The 23100-nt window shown below is 35.5% G+C and overlaps 1 protein-coding gene across 1 annotated transcript; it reads left to right on the top strand.

The window, feature by feature from the left end:
• The first annotated feature begins 518 nt into the window (after positions 1 to 518).
• On the top strand, positions 519 to 22692 carry LOC147918278 (cytosolic carboxypeptidase 3-like). Its single transcript, XM_087434333.1, has 3 exons — positions 519 to 540; positions 6357 to 6588; positions 22008 to 22692. The coding sequence occupies exons 1-3, from the start codon at positions 519 to 521 to the stop codon at positions 22405 to 22407; spliced, it is 654 nt and encodes a 217-aa protein (XP_087290459.1). The 3' UTR covers positions 22408 to 22692.
• The last annotated feature ends 408 nt before the right edge of the window (positions 22693 to 23100 follow it).

Genomic DNA, 23100 nt, shown 5'->3' on the forward strand with positions numbered 1-23100 from the left:
AATGAGTTAGTCATACACACAACATGAATGAATCTCAAAATCATTGTGCTGAGTAAAAGAAGCCAGACACAGAAAAGTAGATACTATATGAAATCTCATTTATATGAAATGCAAGTTAATTTATAGAGCCAAAAAGCAGATAAAGGTTTCCTAGAGTAGGAAGGGATAGAGTAGGGGATGAAGGGAAGAATGGACTGTAGAGGAGCACAAGGGATCTGTTAGAGATGATCTTATCTAGAACTTGATTGTGGCAATGGTTTCAGAGGTGTTTACGACTGTTGAATCTCCAGGGTTTGGGGCCAGAGCAACTAGCTGGGTTGAATTATCATCTGCTGAGATGGCAAAAACTGAGGGTGGAGTAGCAATTCAATTTAGAGATGTTGCTTTTAAAATGCCTTTTAGACATTCAAGTGAAGGTATTGAATAGGCAGTTGGATAGATGAGTCCAGAGTTCAGGGACGACATCTGGGCTGGAGATAAATTTGGGAATTTTCAGCATACAGATAGTATTTTAAGGCATGGAGCTGGATGATATTCCTAGTGAGTGTAAATATAGAAGAGGGTTAAGGAACAAGTTCATCTACTGATGGATCAGGAAAAGAGTAAGAACCAATGAAAGAAGACTGGGGAGCACCCTGTGGGGTAGGAGGAAAACCAAGTGAATGTGTTGTCCTAGAAGTAAGTGAGACAGTATATCAAAGAGGAGAAAGTGATCCACTAAGTCTAATGCTTCTTATAAGTCAAGTGAGATGGATTTACTGCTGGATTTTACAACATAGATGTTTTATTGGGGATCTTGATGAGAGAAATTTCAGTAGAATGATAGAAGTACAAATCTAATTAAAGTGTATTTTAAAATAGAAGGAGACAAATTGGAGACAGGTAGTATTCGTGGACTTTTGCCACAACAGGGAGATTTTTTTCAGCGTTCCCCACTGCTTCCACCACATGCTTAATTTAAAAATTATGTTTCTCAACTTTATCCAGTCTTACCTGAGCTGAGATTCTCATCACTTCTTGATCACATTATCTTATATATATATGTTCCGGTGAATCTTGATGACATTCTAATAAAAATTCTACAATTTTCTTTTTTACTGAAGTAAATCATTTCAGAGGAAGCTATCTTTTCTTATTCTTTGATGCTGCCCCCTTTCTTTATAATATATGCATTTAGGGCTATAAATTTCCCTCTAAAATGTTATATCTTCATTATCACTCAGTTTCTTACAGAAAGAAGTCTGTCCTTTCCCATTATTGAACTTATCAAATAGGAAATAAGATGGATTCTGCCAGAGACTGAGAGGTCCACTTAGACATCTTCAGTTCTTGAAGAGTTTATATTTATTGATGAGATATAATACAAATACAGAGATTCAGCTGACTGAGGAGAGTGAAGGAGGAGTAAATTCATAATAAATCCTGGCAGATAGTTTTATATCTAAATCATTTCTTCTTTGAATTTGGTAAGCACGAACACAATACTCTTGCAGTATCCAGTCTTCTATTTAGCCAGACCACCAGCACCCAAAAGTAGGTCACGGCATTCCAGCATCATTCCTCTTTCTTTGGAACGTGCTTCACCTGCACACGTTGTTCATGTTAGCCATCTGTAAATATTTCTTCGAGTGCCATTGATAGATTCTAAATATTGATCAACAATAGCAGCAAAAATAAATCAAATTATTGAAGCTGAGTGATGGGTTGAAGAGTTCCTTATACTATTCTCTCTCTTTGGGGGGATATTGAAATTTTAAAAAATGAAGTCCAAAAGTGTACTCTCTCTACTATCACTGGTGCTCTAGATCCCATGCCCATCAATTTCCTCAGCGACCTAATCCTAATTACTACCCTTTCTCACCTTCATCAAAATATAGTCAGTATTCATTACCTTTACATCCTCACCTGTATACTTCTTGACCTACTACAATCTGGCTTCTACTCTCACCATACCAATGAAATTGTTATTTCCAAAGCCATCAGTCCTTATCCTTGACTTGTCTACTGTTGATTATTCACAGAGCCTTTAAACTCTCTCTCCCTTGATTTATTGAGCAATTCAACACATGTATCTGTGGCACTACTCTCTCCCTGTTTTATTCCTGTTTTTCTGGCCATTCATGTTTGGTGTCCTGCATGGGCTCCTCTTCCTCTGCCTAAATTTTATGTGGGCTATTCCCCAGTATGCCATCCTTTGGTCTCTCCTCTTCTCACCATATACTTTATTTCTGAGCACTCTCATCTATACCTGTAGCTTCAAAAAACAACTGATGATCATCGTACTTTTTAATCTTCAATCTAGGCATCTCATCTGCCTCTGGGATATCTCCATTTGTTTTTCCTCAGAGATACTTCTAATTCAACTTGCCCACTGCAGATCTCTTTCTCCTCCTGCATTCCATGTCTTGGTCAGTAATATTGCCATCATCCAGTTGTCTGAGTAATAAACCAACACACATCCTAATCTTCTACATCTCTGTTTTTGGTATCCAATAATGAGAAACTCTATCCATTCTACTCCTGAAGATTCTCTTGAATCTGCTTCTGTTCATCATACTGCTGCTCCTTTAGTTCAGATTCTCTTTTTGCCTACCTTGAATTACTGCATTAGCCTCTTAACTTATCTCCCTGCCTCAAGTCTCACTTTTATTCCACCTGTCATCCTCCTGACTGCCAGTGTGATCTTTCCAAAATGCAGATTATATCACTTGCTTACATAAAATCTTCAATGGCCCCCTAAAAATTCAATTCAAAAAACATTAAGCATCTACCAGTCACAAATCATTCCTGTCTTGGGAAATCTCTCAAAAGTGTTATTATTACAAACAAGGCCTCTAGTTTTAAACCACTTCTTCACACCTACCTGATATTCTAGTCACTCTAAACCATACTTTTGATTTCCTGAATATGCCACGTTAGTTCCAGAACCTAGATTACTACCCCCTTTTTTTTACTTAGCTGATTTTTACTTATTCATCAAGACTCAGATTAATTAGGAATTAGGAATTAGGGAGCTTTCCTTATCTATTGCTAAGTATGGCTAGTAGTCCCTCTTTTGAAATCCTAGAGTAAGTACCCTACCTTATCTCCATAGAAATATATATATATTTTTTTGCTGAGGAAGATTTGCCCTGAGCTACCATCTGTTGCCAATCTTCATCTTTTTGCTTGAGGAAGATTCACCCTGAGGTAGCATCTGTGCCAATATTCCTCTATTTTGTATGTGGGTTGCCACCACAGCATGGCCACTGACTAGTGCTGTAGGTCCACACCTGGGAACCAAACCCGGGGCACCAAAGCAGAGCCCGTGAACTTAACCACTAGGCTACAGGGCGGGCCCCCATAGAAATATATTCTTTTTTTTTTTTTTGAGGAAGATCAGCCCTGAACTAACATCCATGCCAATCCTCCTCTTTTTGCTGAGGGAGACTGGCCCTGAGCTAACATCTATTGCCAATCCTCCTCCTTTTTTTTTTTTTTTCCCTTTTTCTCCCAAAACCCCAGTAAATAGTTGTATGTCATAGTTGCACATCCTGCTAGTTGCTGTATGTGGGATGCTGCCCCAGCATGGCCCAACAAGTGATGCATCGGTGCACGCCCGGGATCTGAACCCCGGGCCACCAGTAGCAGAGCACGCTCACTTAACCGCTAAGCCATGGGGCCAGCCCCAAACATATTCTAGTTAATGTTTTACTTTTCTCTCTCTATTCATAACTGTTAGCATATAAAGGTAAGGACTATATTTTTCATACCTATTTACCAAACCAAACATAATGCCAGATACATAGTAAGCATTCAGGGAATGTTTGTTGAATGGCTAGGAATGGCTTCTCAAGAGACTGTAGATAAATTAATTTCATCTGCTGGCATCGCCAGATATTGTAATCATACCCTCATTTGTTATCTTTCAAGTCTAGCTTAATTCAATGAGTCCTTTAGTCATCTGTTTCCTTTTCTTTTAATAATGGACAATTCCTTTTTTAAAAAAGCTTTATTGTGGAAATTTCAAACCTAAACAAAAGTAGAGAGAATAGAATAATGAACCCACTGGTGCCCATCAGCCACCCTTCATAGTTATCAGCATCCTGGTATTCTTGTCTTGTGTATATTCCCACCACTTTTTTTTTTTTTTTGCCAAAGTATTTAAAGCCAATTCAGCAAATCATATCATTTTGCCCATAAATAGTTCATTGTATGTTTCTAACTGACAAACATTTTTTTTTACAAAGCATTATGTATTTCTTGCTTTTATTCTAAGTGTATTCTACTTTTTCTTATGCTGTCTACCTACCAATTTCGGCATTATAATTATAATTAATCCTGCCACATCCTTTAAAACGTCTATGAGTCTTCCTTTAGGCTTTACTCAGGGTTCTTTTTCTCCCCTCTCTCTTCCTATGTATACTGAATCTTTTTTAATTGTGTCAAAATACACATGACATATAATTTACCATGTTAACTATTTTTAAGTGTAAAGTTCATCAGTGTTAAGTACATTCACACTGTTGTGCACACATCTCCAGAATCTTTTCATCTTTCAAAACTGAAACTCCATACCCATTAAACAACAACTCCCCATTCCTCCCTTCTCCCCAGCCCCTGACTATTCTAGGTACCTCATATAAGTGGAATCAAATATTTGGAAGAGAGATACAGTATTTGTCTTTTTGTAACTAGCTTATTTCACTTAAATAATGTACTCAAGTTTCATCTATGTTGTAGCAGGTGTCAGAGTTTCCTTCGTTTTTAAGGCTGAATGATATTCCACTGTATGTATATACTACATTTTGTTTATCCATTCATCCATCAGTGGGCACTTGGGCTGCTTACACCTTTTGGTTATTGTGAATAATACTGCTATGAACATGGATATACAAATAACTCTTCAAGACTCTGCTTTCAGTTCCTTTGAGCATATAGCCAGAACTGGAATTGTTGGATCATACGGTAATTCTATTTTCAATTTTTTGAGTTACTGCCATACTGTTTTCTGTAGCCCCTGCACCATTTTACATTCCACCAACAGTACATAAGATTTCTAATTTCTCCATATCCTTGCCAACACTTGTTATATTCTGTGGGGTTTTTTTGATAGTAGCCATGCTAATGGATGTGGAGTGGAATAAACACTTTTTTAATAGACTTTATTTTTTAGAGCAGTTTGATAAACACTTTTTAAAATGTTATTCTACTTTTATTATCACAATTAACAAAATAAACAAAAATTTGTTCATATTATGTAATAAAGAAGGGATTTCTAACATGATGTTCCCATGGGCTCTAACATGCTCATATCTCCATCCTTCTATTTCTTCAAACCAGAAGCTTTGGAGCCTCGACTGATTCCTCTCTTCTCTTACCCCACATCTCATTCATTAGAAAATCTGAAAGTATAGCCAGGGTCACCTCCGTACTCCCAACTTCTCACCCTTCTAGCCACTGCCACCACCCTCTCTCCTAGATTGTTTCAGTAGCCTTCCAAGAGATCTCCCTGGTTGTCTACTCTTGTCCCTATTCAATCTGTTCTCAACTCAGCAACCAGCGTGATCCAGTTAAAACAAATCTCATATGTGACACTCCTCTGCTCAAAGCCTTCCAGTTGCTCCCCATTTCACACTCAGTAAAAATCAAAGTCCTTACAATGGCCAGGAGGCCCTATGTGAACTGAGTCCAAGTTACCTATCTGAGCTCTTATCTTATTTCTTTCCCCTTAGTTCATTCTGCCGTAGCCATTTGTGCCATCTTGGTGTTCCTTGAACATAGTACTATGACCCTCACTCAGACCCTTTGCACTTACTATTTCCCTTGCCTAGAATGCTCTTTTCTCTGATATCTGCTTGACTCACTCCCTAACTCCTTTGACATATCAGCTTCACAGGTTGGGCATCTCTGAACGCTTTTTTTTCTGGTGAGGAAGATTGGCCCTGAGATAACATCTGTGCCAATCTTCCTCTATTTCATATGTGGGTCACTGCCACAGCGTGGTTTGATGAGTGGTGTATGTCCCAGCCCAGGATCTGAACGCATGAACCTAGGCTACCGAAGAGGAGCTTGCCAAACTTAACCACTATGCCACCAGGGTGGCCCTTGAACACATTTTTAAAATGGAAATCAACCCCTCTCCCAAGAATTCTCTATTTCCCTCCCCAGCTCTATTTTATCCTGTAAACTTTATCATTATGTAACATTATGTATTTTACTTGTTTATTTGCTTATTTTCTGCCCCTGTATTTAAAGTATAAACTTCAGCTGGGTAAGAACTTTTAGATAGAATCCTTGGCATGTAATACTGAATAAATAATTGTTGAATCAATTCAGTCCATATATCTCTACATATCTTTGTGGTTGCTCCCCAGATCTGCACCACAACTTAAAAAGCAAAATGAAAGAATGTACATCTTTCCAAAGCAAAAAGACTGGAGTAAATTGGACAGATGATGAAAAAAGAATCTACAGGGATAAAAGAATAGCTCAAACTCAAGAAATATTGCAGTATTTGCTCCCTATTATGGAAAGCACTAAAAACATGCGAACCGCTCAGATAAAACAGATATTCAATCCAAGAACCAACTTCCAAATCCAACATGAGTAAGTCAATACAATTTTGTAATTCTTAGCTATTTAATACATTTTTTTTTATAAGGAAGCAAGGTTTATTAATTAATTATCCTAAGAAACAAACATAGGCTCTTAAAAATGGTAGCAGCCACATTTGACAAAGGAAGAAGGTCCCAAAGTCATAAGAAAATGTTGGATATGTGAATGAGTAGGTTATCAAGCCTTATTTGACTGTTTATTTGCATGAAACCACTCATTAATTTGGATCTATGAATAAAGTATGCATTAATAAAGTGTGACCATAGCCTGACTTGAGATTTATCAGATGTGTTTAAACCTTATAATCCTAGGTGACAACCAGAATTAGAAATAATTAACTTGAGTTAATTCAGCTTATTTTTGATACTCAAAGGAAAGTAGAAAAGATGAGACCAGATTTCTTATAAAGATAAAAAAATAGAGCCATCACTAAAGTCAAAAGGAAACCTACATAAATAAAAGTAAAACAATGACAAGAAAAAATGATAAATATAATACTATCAACAAATGTTGATAAAGTACTTTCTATGTGCTAGACAGTGTTCTATGTTTATACACACACACACACACACACATTTTATACTCTACACATGAGGAAATTGAGGTTCAAAGAGGTTAAGTAATTTGTCCAAGGTCACACAGGCAATAGGTAGCAGAATTGGATTCAACTCCAGCTAGACATTCTGACTCCAGAGTCCTTCATCACTATGCTTTGACATTTCTCTTTATAATATAAATGAAAAACAGAAGGCCATTATACTTAATATTCAAAGATGACATACAAATCAGTGATAAAATTATGAATATTTTAACAGGAAAATGGGCAAAGGCTATGAACCAGAAATTCACAAAAGAAAAAAACATGGCCAATGAACATTTAAAAATATCCAATCTCGCTTAAATCCAAAGAATGAAAATTAAAACAATAACAAAATACTATTCATTTTTGCCTCTCAGTGGAAGAATTCATTCATGCATTGTTGTAAGATAAACTGGTACAGAATTTCTAGAAGACAATCCAACAATATAAATGAAAAATCCTTAATATCTACATTCATTTTGACTAAGAAATTCCACTTTTAGAAATTGATCCTAAGGAAAAAAACCTAGGTAAGGGCTAAAATATTTCTGTAGTGATGTTCATTTCAGTATTGTTTATAAAAGCCAAAGAAAAAGAAAAATGAACCTAAACATCCAATAATAGAAGATTGCTTAAATAAATTATGGTACATTGACAAAATGAAATATTATGTAGCTATTAAATATTATAAGTGTATATTAATTAACATGAAATGATGTTCACAATATATAAGTGAGTAAAATCTGCAGAACAGTTTTCGGTATGGTTGCATTTATAGACCATATGTATTTAATATGTGTATATTATACGCACTCAGACCCATATATACATAGAAAAAACTCTGGAAGCACAAATTTCCAACAATGATTATCTCTGGATAGTTAAAGTATTGGCAGAAGATGATATTTCTCTTTTTGCTTTTTTCCTAAATGTTTATTAATATGTATTTCTTTATTGCATAATACCAAAATCAATAAAATTACAAAAATAGGCAGTCGGTGGCAGTTTCCAGTGGAATGGGGTTGCTATCATTCTGGGGAAGGCAGTGCCTAATAGAAATTGAATCTAATAGGTCAGCTAATATAAGATAAGCAAATCAATAATAAGGACCCACAAAAACAAGACGTCAAGTATGATAATATCAGCAAAATCAAAAATCAAGAAACTAATAACAAAACACAACTGACCTAGGCAAAGAGGCTGAGAAGTGGAGAATCTGAATATGAGCAAGGGGTCTGGGTGACAATTAGGACATAGCTTGATTTTTCGTCATTATTTTCACAAGTGATTCCTTGTATACCTTGAACCTAGAAATACATTCAATGTGGATTGGCCTGAACCTGAAGGTGTAAACAAATAGTAGGTTTTATTAATTAACAACTCTTTGGTTACAAGTAACAGAAACTAACTCAAGCTATCTTAATCAAAAAGCATAAGTAGTGTAGGGTGGGGGGAAGAATTATAAGGAAATACAAGGTTATTCATGGAAACAAGGGGGAGGGGGAATTCAGCCAGGATTCAGGAAAAGACTGGAACTGGGGAATGGAAAGCTACCAGGGCTCTTTATCCATCTGTAGTCTCTGCTTTTCTCTCTCTACAGAAAAGTTTTCACACATCTTAACTCATAAATTTGCACCCTACAGTAGTTTCACTTACAAGACTCACTATCTCTCATTCCCAATTCTGAATTATAGGAAAAGATATTCCAATTGGCAACCATGCCAATGGGTAGAGGTCAAATAGTTACAAACGTGGCTGATGAAGCCCTACCCTTGTGGATCTAGAGGCAGTCCCCAGAGAAGGGCAAATTGTACCTGGGGCAGATACTCCCCAAAAGTATCTAATATAGATATACATGGAAATATGAAAAAGTAAGAGAGCAGCAAGCAAGACCATTCTTAATAGATGATCTCACTGCATGTTTAAACATTATCAAGTTGATAGTTTTTTCCTCTTACATCTTATTTTTTATGGCTGCTTTTTCTGTTTTATATATCCTTTGTCTGACTGTCTCAACACACTTACATACTATCAACTGTAGTAAGTGGTTACAGGGTAAAGTGAGAATAAGCAAATAAGAAGATCACACCTTTGCTAAACCATCTTAAGTATCAGTCCAAATCTGGACTAGGGAAAGACTAGTTAATGTGCAGTAACCACTTGCAGAATTATCATGCTAAAAGATATAACATCTGAATGAATGAATTTTCTGACAAATATTTTTGAAACAGTTATGATAAAAATACTTCAACAAACATAAACACTTGAAACAAATGAAAAAATAGAAGGCCTCAATAAAAAAGAAGAGGAGAAATAGAAGATAAATAAGAAGAACCAAATGGAAATTTTTGCATGGAAAAATATAATAACCAAAATAAAAAGCTCAGTGGCTGAACTCAACAGCATAATTGAAACAACAGAAGAAAGAATCTGTGAACTGGAAGAGACAGAAAAATAGAAATTACTCAACCTGAACATCAGAGAGAAAACAGACTGAAAATAAAATGAACAGAGCCTTAGGGACCTGTGGGATTATAAAAGAAGATCTAACATTCATGTCATCAGAGTCCCAGGAAGAAAGGAGAAGGAAGGGCTGAAAAGATACTCAAAGAAATAATGGCTGCAAACTCCCCAAATTTGGCAAGAGACATTAACTTATGGATCAAAAAGGTGAGCAAACCACTAACAGGATAAACCCAAAGACATCCATGCCAAGATATACCAAAATTTAACATCTGGAAAGTAAGTAAAAGAAAAATTCTTGAACATCCAGAGCAGAATGACACCTTACCTGTAGGGGAAATACAATTTGAGTGACAGCAGATTTCTCATCAGAAACTATGGAGGCTAGAAGAAGTGGCACAATGTTTTCTTTCTTTCTTTTTTCTGTTGCAGTAACATTGGTTTATAACATTATGTAAATTTCAAGTGTACATCATTATATTTCAGTCTCTCTGTAGACTACATCATATTCACCACCCAAAGACTAATACCATCCATCACTGTACACATGTGCCCTTTTACTCCTTCTACCACCTCAGCCCTTCCCCTCTGGTAACCACCAATCTAATCTCTATATCTATGTGTTTGTTTGTTGTTGTTGTTATCTTCCACTTATGAGTGAAATCATGTGGTATTTGACTTTCTCTGTCTGACTTATTTCGCTTAGCATAATACCCTCAATGTCCATCTGTGTTTTTGCAAATGGCAAGATTCCATCTTTTTTTATGGCTGAGCAGTATTCCATTGTGTATATATATGACATCTTCTTCATCCCTTCACCCACTGATGGGCACTTAGCTTGTTTCCAAGTCTTGGCTATTGTGAATAATGCTGCAATGATCATGGGGGTGCAAATGTCTTTTCAAATTAGTGTTTTCATGTTCTTTGGGTAAATACCCAAAAGTGGAATAGCTGGATCATATGGTAGTTCTATTTTTAATTTTTTGAGGAATCTCCATACTGTTTTCCATAGTGGCTACACCAGTTTACATTCCCATCAATAGTGTATGAGGGTTCCCTTTTCTCCACATCCTCTCCAACACTTGTTATTCCTTGTTTTTTTAATTATAGCCATTCTGATGGGCATGAGGTGATATCTCATTGTAGTTTTGATTTGCATTTCCCTAATAATTAGTGATGTTGAACATCTTTTCATGTGTCATTTTGTGATCTGTATATCTTCTTCAGAAAAAGGTCTGTTCAGATCCTTTGCCCATTTTTTAATTGGGCTGTTTGTTTTTTGTTGTTAAGTTGTATGAGTTCTTTATATATTTTGGATATTAACCCCTTATGAGATATATAGTTTGTAAATATCTTCTCCCAACTGTTGTCTTTTTGTTTTGTTCATGGTTTTCTTTGCTGTGCAGGAGATTTTTAGTTTGATGTAGTCCCATTTGTTTATTTTTCTTTTGTTTCCCTTGCCTGGTGAGACATGGTATTCAAAAAGCTACTGCTAAGACCAGTGTCAAAGAGCGTACTGCCTCTGTTTTCTTCTAGGAGTTTTATGGTTTCGGGTCTTACATTCAAGTCTTTAATCCATTTTGAGTTAATTTTTGTGTATGGTATAAGATAATGGTCTACTTTCTTTCTTTTGCATGTGGCTGTCCAATTTTCCCAACACCATTTATTGAAGAGACTTTCCTTTCTCCATTGTGTATTCTTGGCTCCATTGTTGAAAATTAGCTGTCCATAGATTATGGGTTTATTTTTGGGCTCTCAATTCTGTTCCATTGCTCTGTGTGTCTTTTTGTGCCAGTACCATGCTGTTTTGAGTACTATAGCTTTGTAGTATATTTTGAAATCAGGGAGAGTGATACTTTCAGCTTTGTTCTTTTTTCTCAGGATTCCTTTGGCTATTGGGTCTTTTGTTATTTCATATAAATTTTAGGATTCTTTGTTCTATTTCTGTGAAAAATGTTGTTGTGACTTTGATGGGGATTGCATTGAATCCGTAGATTGCTTTGGGAAGTATGGATGTTTCAACTATGTTAATTCTTCCAAACCATGAATGTGGAATATCTTTCCATTTCTTTATGTCTTCTTTGAGTTGTTTCAACAATGTTTTATAGTTTTTAGTGTACAGGTCTTTCACCTCTTCGATTAAATTTATTCCTAGGTATTTTATTCTTTTTGTTGCAATTGTAAATGGGATTGTATTCTTAATTTCTCTTTCTGCTATTTCATTGTTAGTATATAGAAATGCAACTGATTTTTAGATGTTGATTTTGTACCCTGCAACTTTACTGTATTTGTTTATTATTTCTAATATTTTTTTTTGGTGGATTCTTTAGGATTTTCTGTATGTAAAATCATGTCATCTGCCAATGGTGACATTTTACTTCTTCCTTTCCAATTTGGATCCTTTTTATTTCTTCGTCTTGCCTGATTGCTCTGGCTAGGACTTCCAAGACTATGTTAAATAAGAGTGGTGAAAGGGTGCATCCTTGTCTTGTTCCCATTCTCAGAGGGATAGCTTTCAGTTTTTAATGATTGAGTATAATGTTAGCTGTGGCTTTGTCATATATGGCCTTTATTATGTTGAAGTACTTTCCTTCTATACCTATTTTTTCAGAGTTTTATCATAAATGGATGCTGTATCTTATTGAATGCTTTCTCTACATCTATTGAGATAATCATATGATTTTTATTCTTCATTTTGTTAATGTGGTATATCATGTTGATTGATTCGCAGATATTGAACCATCCCTGCATCCCTGGAATAAATCCCACTTGATCATGGTGTATGATCTTTTTAATTTATTGTTCATTGTTTATTCAATTTGCTAGTATTTTGTTGACGATTTTTGTAACTATGTTCATCAGTGATATTGGCCTGTAATTTTCTTTTTTTATGTTGTCATTGTCTGGTTTTGGTATCAGGGTAATGTTGACCTTGCAGAATGAGTTAGGAAGCAGTCCCTCCTCTTTAATTTTTTGGAAGAGTTTGAGAAGGATAGGTATTAAGTCTTCTTTGAATGTTTGGTAGAATTCACCAGGGAAGCTGTCTGGCCTTGGACTTCTGTTTTTTGGGGAGGTTTTTGATTACTGTTTCAATCTCCTTACTAGTGATCAGTCTATTCAATTCTCTGTTTCTTCTTGATTCAGTTTTGGAAGGTTGTATGGTTCTAGGATTTATCCATTTCTTCTAGATTATCCAATTTGTTGGTGTATGGCTTTTTGTAGTATACTCTTATAATCCTTTGTATTTCTGTGGTGTCCATTGTAATTTCTCCTGTTTTGTTTCTGATTTCGTTTTTTTATTCTGATGTAGAGAGAGCCTTCTCTCTTTTTTTCTTGGTGAATCTAGCTAAACGTTTGTCAATTTTGTTTATCTTTTCACAGAACTAGCTCTTAGTTTTATTGATTTTTTCTATTTTTTTTTTAGTCTCTATTTTATTTATTTCTGCTCTAATTTTTATTATTTCCTTCCTTCTACTGACTTGGGGCTTCATTTGTTCTTCTTTTTCAAGTTTCTTTAGGTGTATTGTTAGATTGTTTATTTGAGATTTTTTCTTGTTCTTTTGAGGTAGGCCTGTATTGCTATAAACATTTCTCTTAGTACCACTTTTGCTGTCCCATATATTTTGGTATGTCATATTTACATTTTCATTTGTCTTCAGGTATTTTTTTTTTATTTCTCCTTTAATTTTTTTCATTGACCCAACAGTTGTTCACTAGCATTTTGTTTAATCTCCACATAGTTTGGCTTTTCCAATTTTCTTCTTGTAGTTGATTTCTAGTTTCATACCATTGTGGTCAGAAAAGATGCTTGGTATTATTTCAATCTTCTTCAAATATTGAGACTGTTTTGTGGCTTAATATGTGATCAATCCTGAAGAATGTTCCATGTGCCTTCTAAAAGAAGACGTATTCTCCAGTTTTTGGTTGGAATGTTCTGTATATATCTACTAAGTCCATCTGATCTAATGTGTCATTTAAGGCCAACAGTTCCTTATTGATCTTCTGTTTGGATGATCTATCCATTGATGTAAGTGGAATGTTAAAGTCCTCTACTATTATTGTGTTACTGTCAATTTCTCCCTTTATGTTTGTTAATAATTACTTTATGTATTCAGGTGCTCCTATCTTGGGTGCATAGATATTTACAAGTGTTATTTCTCTTGTTGTATTGTTCCCTTTATCATTATGTAATGCTCTTCTTTGTCTCTTGTTACAGTTTTTGTTTAAATGTCTATTTTGTCTGATGTAAGTATAGCTACTCTAACTTTTTTTTCATTTCCATTTTCATGGAGTATCTTTTTCCATCCCTTCACTTTCAGTTTGTGAGTGTCTTTAGGTCTAAAGTGTGTTGTTGTATGCAGCATATATATGGGTCTTTTTTTTTTTTTTACCCATTAAGCCACTCTGTGTCTTTTGATTAGAACATTTAGTCCATTGACATTTAAAGTGGCTACTGATAAGTATGTACTTATTGCCATTTTATTACTTTTTTTCTGGATGTTTTTGTAGTTCTTCTCTGTTCCTTTCTTCTTCTCTTGCTCTCTTCCCTTGTGATTTGATGGCTTTCTTTAATATTATGTTGAAGTTCCTTTCTAGCTGTTTTTTTGTGTATTTATTATAGGTTTCTGGTTTGTTATTACCCTGAGGTTCATATGTAATAACCTATGTATGTGGCAATCTATATTAAGTTAATGGTCTCTTAAGTTTGACCTCTTATTAAAGCCCTACACTTTTACTCTCTTCCCCCAACGTTTTATGTTTTTGATATCATGTTTTACCTCTTTTTTGTGTGTGTATCCCTTAACCTCTTATCATGGAAATAGATATTTTTAGGACTTTTGTCTTTTGACCATCATACTAGCTTTATAGGTAGTTGATCCTCTACCTTTATTGTATATTTGCTTTTACCAGTGAGTTTTTTCTTTGATAATTTTCTTATTCCTATTTATGGTCTTTTCTTTTTCACTTAAATAAATCCCTTTAACATTTCTCTTAAGCCTGGTTTAGTGGTGATAAACTCCTTTTGTTTTTGCTTGTCTGAAAAACTTTTTCTCTCCTTCCTGTCTGAATGATTACCTTGCTGGGTAGAATATTCTTGGCTGTAGGTTTTCTCCTTTCATCACTGTGAATATATCACGCCAGTCCCTTCTAGCCTGTAAGGTTTCTGCTGACAAATCAGCTGATAGCCTTATGGGATTTTCTTTGTATGTAACTTGTTACTTTTCTCTTGCAGCTTTTAGGATTCTCTCTTTATCTTTAATTTTTGACATTTTAATTAAAATGTGTCTGGTTTGGGCCTCTTTGGATTCATCTTTTCAGTGTTCTCTGTGCTTCCTGTACCTGGATATCTGCTTATTTCTTCAGGTTAGGGAAGTTTACAGCTATTATTTCTTCAAATAGGTTCTCTGCCCTTTTCTCTCTCTCTTCTCCTGGGACACCTATAATAAAGATGTTAGTATGCTTGATGTTGTCCCAGAGGTCCCTTAGACTGTCCTCATTCTTTTAAATTCTTTTGTATTTTTCTGTTCAGCTTGGGTGATTTCCTCTACTCTTTCATCCAAATCATTGATCCATTCTTCTGTGTCACCTACTCTGCTATTGATTCCCTATAGTGAATTTTTCATTTCCATTATTGTATTCTTCAGTTCTGATTGGTTCTTTTTTATATTTTCCAATTCTTTGTTGAAATTTTCACAATGTTCATCTATTCTTCTCCCAAGAGCAATAAGCATCCTTATGACTATTAGTTTGTACTGTTTATCAGGTAGATTGTTTATCTCTGTTTCATTTACTTCTTTTTTTTTTAAATTATTTATTTATTTATTTTTTAAAGATTTTATTTTTTACTCCTTAAAGCCCCAATAGATAGTTGTATGTCATAGCTGCATATCCTTCTAGTTGCTGTATGTGGGACGCGGCCTCAGCATGGCCAGAGAAGTGGTGCATTGGTGTGCGCCTGGGATCTGAACCCAGGCTGCCAGCAGCGGAGCGCGCACACTTAACCACTAAGCCACGAGGCCGGCCCTCATTTACTTCTTTTTCTGACGATTTGTCCTGTTCCCTTATTTGGAACGTATTCCTTTGTCTCTTCATTTTTCCTGCTTCTTTAAGCTTATATCTATGTATTAGGTAGATCAGCTACATATCGATCTTGGAAATGTGGCCTTCTGTAAGAGACACCTTATAATACCCAGCAATGTGCTCCCCTCTCGTTACCTATGTCCAATATTCCAGGAGTGTCCCCTCCTGGAATACATGTGCCCTTGTGTAGTGGCAGGGTTACTATTGCCATGGGTGCATAGGTGGCTAGGCTGTCCCAGCTGGCTGGTTGTGAGGCCCAGCCATATTATGCTATGCCCATGTTATGCTACAGGCATGTTATTGGGTGGGGCAAGCCTGTGGCATGTCTGTTCGCAAGATTTGGTATCATACAAAATACTGTGGTTTTGTTGGTGTGTGATTCAGGCCCCCAGTGTGGCTGGTTGCTAGGCCCGGGGGCACACAACTGCTGCAGACCCCCAGTGTGGCTGGCTGCATGGCCCTGCTGCACTAGGCTGCCTCAGATGCATTGGTGGGAGGAGCAGGCTTCCAATGAGGCTAGCTGCACAGCATGCAGCTGTTGCCAGCTTGCTCTCCAGTGAGGCAGGCCTCTGGCACAAACTGGCTACATGGTCCTGTGATGCATAGCTGCCTCAGGAGCAGTGATCAGTGGAGCAGGCCCCTGGTGTGGCAGCATGCTGCCATTTCAGGCATTGGTAGGTGAGGCAGATCCCCTCTGTGGCTGTTTTTGCTGCCCAGTGGTGTAAGTCTGCTGCAGGCTTGCTGGTGGGTGGGGCAGACCCTGGGACAGGCTACCTGTGCTGCCTGGCTGTGCTGGATTACTTCCAGTGCTCTAGTGGGTGGGGAAGACACCTGCACTAACAGGCTAGATGAAGGATTCCAATGGCACCTGCCAGTATCTGTGTCAGCACAGCTGAACTAGGTCACAATAACGGCAGCCACCAGTGTCTCAGTTCCTGGGGGATGGGCCCAGCTGCTGCTTGCCTCTCTGGGATGCACTCCAAGCTTAGTAAGTGAGTCTCTTTTACCAATGGACTATACATTTTTCTATCTGGTGTTTTTGTGCTGGTTTCTGTGTTAAGTGAGTCTGTGCATGGGCCCTTTAAGAGCAGGTTTTCCTTTCCCTGAAGTTCTATAGTTTTCCTGGGTGTATTCCCCATTGGTTTTCAAAGACAAGTATTTTTGTCTCTCTTGTGCTGGATCTAAGGGCTGGGGTACCTAATGTGGACCTTGAATCACCTGCTCTTCTGGGAAAAGCTCTGTACCTTTGAGATTGCTTCTGAATCTGAAGTGCTGTAGCTAAGGTGTATTTTTTTTTCCTCAGCAGGGCTCTGCCTCTTCTAATCCTCCCTGTGTTGTCTCTTGTTGTAGAGGTTCTTTTTGTCCAGTTTCCAGAAGTCTCTCAGAGGAATTTGTTCCACAGTAGTTGTAGGTTTGTTGTGTACATGGGTGGAGGCAAGTTCAGGATCCTCCTACACTGCCATCTTCTGGACTCCCAAGTTTTCTAAATTTTTTGATGTTTGAAGCAGAAATTATAACACTAATGTGATTTTAAATGTATGTAAAGGAGATGTTTCAGACAATTATAAATATGAGAAGGTAAAAGGACAAAAACGGGAGGTGAGATTTCTATACTTCACTCAAACTGGTAAAATAAAAACACCATTAGATATGATGTTTTGCACATGTAATGTAATATCTAGAGCAACCACTCAAAAAGCTATTCAAATAGATACACTCAAAAACACTATAGATAAATATAAATGGAATTCTTAAAAATATTCACACTATTCACAGGAAAGCAGGAAAAAGAAAACAGAAGAACACAAACAAACAAACAAACAAGAAAAACAGAAACCGAAAAAATGGCAGACTTAAGTCCTAAGATAATTACATTAAATGTCAATGGTCTAAATACAACAATTAAAAAGAGAGATTGGAAGAATGGATTTAAAAATATTGTTCAATGATATGCAGTCCACGAGAAACTCATTTCAAATATGACACTATAGGCAGGTTGAAAGTAAAATGATGGAAGAAGATATATTATGCAAACATTAATAAATGAAAGCAGGAGTGATTATGTTAATATCAGATAAAGTAGATTTCACAGCAAAGAAAATTATCAGAGACAGAGAGGGGCATTATATAATGATAAAAAGGTCAATCCGGTAAGAACACATAGTGATTTTATATGTGTATGCACAAAACTACAGAACTGTAAAATATGTGAAGCAAAAACTGAAAGGAGAAATAGATCCACAGCTGACTAAACCACCAAAATCAGCAAGGATACAAAAGAATTCAACACCATGGACCAACAGAAGATAGTTGGCACTTATAGTGCATGCCACTCAACAATAGCAGAATACACATTCTTTTCAAATATGCATGGAGCATGTATCAAGATAGACCATATCCTGGCCATAAAACAAATCTCAACATATTTTAAAGAATTTAAATCATATAAAGTGTATTCTCTGACCACAATGGAATCAACCTAGAAATCAATACACAAAGATAACAGAAAAACCCTCAAACACTTGAAAACTAAAGAACACACTTCTGAACAATTCATGAATCAAAGATAAAGTCTCAAGGAAATAAAAACATATATTGAAAGAATGAAAATTAAAACAATACATTGAAATTTGTGGGATGGAGCTAAAACAGTGCTGAGAGGGAAATATATAGAACTAAATGCATACATTAAGAGGAAAAGTCTCAAATAAATAATCTAAGCTCCCACCTCAAGAACCTATAAAAATAAGAACAAAGTAAACCCAAAACCAGCAAAAGAAAGGGAATAATAAAGAGCAGAAATCAATGAAATTGAAGACAGAAAAATTACATAGAAAGTCAGTGAAACAATTGGTTCTTTCAAAAGATCAGTAAAAACTGACAAACTTGTAGCAAGACTGTCAAAGAAATAAAGAAGACACAAATTGTTAGTACTGAGAATCAAACAGAGGATGCCACTAAAGGTCCTGCAGACATCAAAAAGGTAATAGGAAACACTACAAATACACAAATTTGACAGCTTAAAAAAATGGATCATTTCTTAAAGGAAACACAAACTACCACAACTCAAACAATATGGAATAGAATATTTGAATTCTCTTATAACTATGAAGGAAATCAAATTCATAATTTTAAAACTCTCAAAAAAGAAATCCCCCAGATGGTTTCACAGGAGAATTTTACCAAATATTTAAAGAAGAATTAACACCAATTATACACATTTTTTTCCAGATAATAGAAGAGGAGGGAGCACTTCTTAGTTTATTTTATGAAGCGTCTACTAGCCTGAGACCAAAACCAGACAAAGACAGTACAAAAAAAGAAAACTAAAGAATAATATCCCTTGTAAATATAGATGCAAAAATTCTTAACAAAATATTAACAAATAAAATTTAGCACTGTATCAAAAGACTTATACACCATGACCAAGTGGGGTCCACTTCAGGAATTCAAGGCTTGTTCATTATCCAAAAGTCAATCAATATAATTCTCCATACTAGCAGACTAAAGAAGAAAAATCATGTGATCATATTAATTGGCACAGAAAAAGCATTTGACAAAATTCAGCACTTATTCATGGTAAAAATTCTCAGAAAATAAAATTAGAGGGAAATTTGCTCAACTTAATAAAGTCCAATCTCACCACTCTTATTCAACATCATGCTGGAAGTTCTAGCCACTGCAATAAGGCAAGAAAAATAAATAAAAGGCATACAGATGAAGGAAGGAAGGAAGAAAGGTAAGAAGGGAGGGAGGGAGGGAGGAAGGAAAACTGTTCCCATTTGCAAAGAACATTATTATCTGTGTAGAAACCCCAAGGAATTACAAAAGTTAACCTCCTGTAACTATAAGCAATTTCAACAAGGTCTCAAAATATAAGATAAACATATAAAATTAATTATATTTCTATATATAAGCAATGAAGGTGTAGACATCAAAGTAAAAAATACAATACTATTTACAATCTATCAAAAAAAATGATACTTAGTTGTAAATCTAGCAAAATATGTACAGGGCTTGTATGCTGAAAACTATAAAACATAAAAACAAAAAGGAAATTAAAGAAGATCTAAATGAATGCAGAGACATAGCATGTTCGTGGATTAGAAGACTCAACTCAGTAAAAATGTTAATTCTTTCCAAATAGATAATGTAATTCCTATCGAATTCCCAGCAAGATTTTTTAGATATAGATAAGATTCTTCTAAAATTTATATACAAAGGCACTAAAATAGCAAAAATGATTGTGAAAAAGAAGGATAAAGTGGAAAGAATCAGTCTATATGATTTCAAGTACTTTTATATAACTACAGTAATCAAGAGAGTGTAGTATTGGAGGAGGAATAGACATATATATCAACAGAACCTCACAGAGAACCCCAAAATAGACCCATATAAATATGCTTTACTAATTTTGACAAAAGTGTAAATTCAATGGAGGAGAGATAGCTTTTTCAACCAACATTGCTGGAGTAATTAGACATCCATAGGCAAAAAAATGAACCTTGACCTAATCTCATATCTTATACAAAAAATAGCTCTAAATGGATCATGGACTTAATGGCAGAACATACATCTATAAAAATTTTAGAAAAAAATTAAAAATCTTCAGGATCTAGAGTTGAGAAAAAGTCATACTTTACACCAAAATCATGATCCATAAAAGAAAAATTGATAAATTGAACTTCATCAAAATAATAATGTTTGCCCTTCAAAAGACCCTGTTAGAGGGATAAAAAGACAAGCTATAAAATAGTAGAAAATATTTGCAAACCACATAAACAAGAGACTAGTATCTAGATTAAAGAAATCTCAAAATTAAATGGTAAGAAAACAAATATTTCATTTAAAAAATGGGCAAAAGACATGAATAGACATTTCACCAAACAGAATATACAGATGATACATAGCCACATGAAAAGATGTTCCATATCATTAGCCATTAGAGAAATGAATATTAAAACCACAGTAAGATATCACTACACACCTATCAGAATGGCTAAAATAAAAAATAGTGGTAACATGAAATGATAATGAAGATGCAGAGAAATTGGATCACTCATGTATTGCTGGTGGGAATGTATAATTATACACTCTGGAAAACAGTTTGGCAGTTTCCTAAAAAACCAAATATATAACTTCCATATGACCCAGCAATTGCTTTCCCAGGCGTTAATCCCAGAGAAATGAAGACTTAAGTTCACAAAAAAACCTGTACACAAATGTTTTTAGCAGCTTTATTTGTAATGGCCATAAACTGGAAACAAGCCACATATCCTTCAATGGATGAATCATTAAACAAACTATGGTACGTCCATGCCATGGACTACTGCTCAGCAATAATAATGACTGAACTACTGATAACACAAAACAACCTGGATGAATCTCTAGAGAATTATGCTAGATGAAAAATGTCAATCCCAAAAGATTACATACGGTATGATTCCATTTATATAACATTCTTGAAATAACATAATTTTACAATTCGGACAACAGAGTGATGATTGCCAGGACTTAAGGAGGGGTGGGGAAGGAGGAAAGTATGACTATAAAAGGAAAATATGAGAGAACTGTTCTGTATCTTGATTATATCAATGGCAATACCTTGATTGTGATATTTTGCAAAATATTACATTTGGGGGAAACTGGGTGAAGGGGATATGGGATCTCTTTCTATTATTTCTTCTAACTGCAGGTAAATCTACAATTATCTAAAAATTAAAACTTTAATTAAAAATATAGTTGAAATTTTGTGGAAAAGAATGGAATTCTAAAGAAAAACTGAGAGACTTTAAGTGGCTGCAATTAGTAATTTACAAAACCTCCCTCTTGAGGAAAACTTCCCTCTCTTGGACTCCTATTTATCTTGTTACTGATGATAGAAAAAACTTTACAGCATGTATACTGAGTTCATTCTAATAGAATTAAAAAAAAAGTAGATTTCTAGAGCAAAGTGGAATTTTAGAGAACATTTACTTCAACTAGATGGGTAGGGTAAGGAGCTGAGGCCCAGAGTGGCCATTATATCAGGAAGCCTGGGGTCAGGGCAGGTATCCAAATGAACATATTCTCTAGGTATTTAGAAATACAAGACTGGAGTAGTGCTGAAAACTCATGACCAGAGATGAAGACTTAGATCATTCTCATAGAAATAATGGTAAAAGTCTTAAGGGAGAATGAACTAACCAAAGGAAAAATATAACTTATACTATGACAAATACTTAAGGATTACAGATACCTGGGGTACATGTTGGGCAAAAACTCACACATTTCATTTCTTTTCTAGACTAAAGCCAGCTACTTACATAAATACAAAGAGATACAGCACTTCTTGGACACCACCCAGAAATCCTCCTTTTATAAGCCAAAGGAATCTTATGCTGAGCTCTTCGGAAAGGCTCCAGTGTGTGTCCCAGAGGTCATTTGAAAGTTTGTCACCTCTCAAAGGGCCCAGGAAGAGGAAAAAACATTCTCAAATCAAGGCCACGAAGACTAAAGACATGAACCCTGTCAGCAGCAAATGGGAGACTATACTCTCAAGTTTTGAGAAGGATGCAAGTATTACCAAAGACAAGAATCTTCAAGCTGAAGCATCCAACCAGCAAAGTTCTATGCAAATAACCCCCCATCTAACTAAAAATAAGGAGGAGCAACCAAACAAGAATGATGGACACACTTTGGAGTGATGTCACATTCCAAAGCGACAAATAATCTAGCTTTATGCTGCTCTGAAGACTGTGGGTGAAAGATAACATATGCTTACATAGTAAAAAGAAAAAAAAAGCACTCCCCATCCCTCTATCCCTATTCCTCCCGCTACACATGCATATGCATATACTAAACTAGAAATTCTGGATATCCCATCTTCTTTAGTGGGAACATCTTTCAGAGATTTAAAAAGAAATCCAGAGAAAATATAGAAAATTTTAAATCATTTAGATATTTATATTTAATTTTTACCAAGATAGAAAAAAAAATCTTGGAAATTTTGATTTCTTTCAAAATCACTTATTCGTACAACACCAAGAACTCAAGGAAGGAATGACATGTACTAACACTGACTTTAATGTTCCTAAAGTTAGGCACTTTAATGAATCAGTCAACAAGCACCATTTCCTGAATTTCTGTTATATCTGTAGTGTGCTAGAAACCATTAGTGATATGAAAGGCATTTCTCCCCAAAGATTACTGATTAATTGTACATATAAAACACATGACTAAAATAATTACAGAGATAGTGCATAGTAAAGTGTTAAGTAGTGTACCTCCAACAACTAGTAAAAAATACTATATATTAGAAGATGCTAATTGTACAGAGCAAAAGTGTGGCACAAAATGGCACTGATAGAATGCATAGATTATGGTTTAAATAGTCATTT

This window comes from Ceratotherium simum, chromosome 1, assembly GCF_057802395.1.
Source record: "Ceratotherium simum simum isolate JZ-2026a chromosome 1, ASM5780239v1, whole genome shotgun sequence".
Classification (NCBI taxonomy): Eukaryota; Metazoa; Chordata; class Mammalia; order Perissodactyla; family Rhinocerotidae; genus Ceratotherium; species Ceratotherium simum.

What these genes read in the sequence shown, in the direction of transcription:
- LOC147918278 (XM_087434333.1), top strand. Translation starts at nt 519, where the DNA reads ATGGAGCTGGATGATATTCCTA. An exon ending in GGAGCTGGATGATATTCCTA is followed by an intron (nt 541 to 6,356) that starts GTGAGTGTAAAT and finishes GTTGCTCCCCAG; the next exon opens with ATCTGCACCACAACTTAAAA. An exon ending in AACTTCCAAATCCAACATGA is followed by an intron (nt 6,589 to 22,007) that starts GTAAGTCAATAC and finishes TTTCTTTTCTAG; the next exon opens with ACTAAAGCCAGCTACTTACA.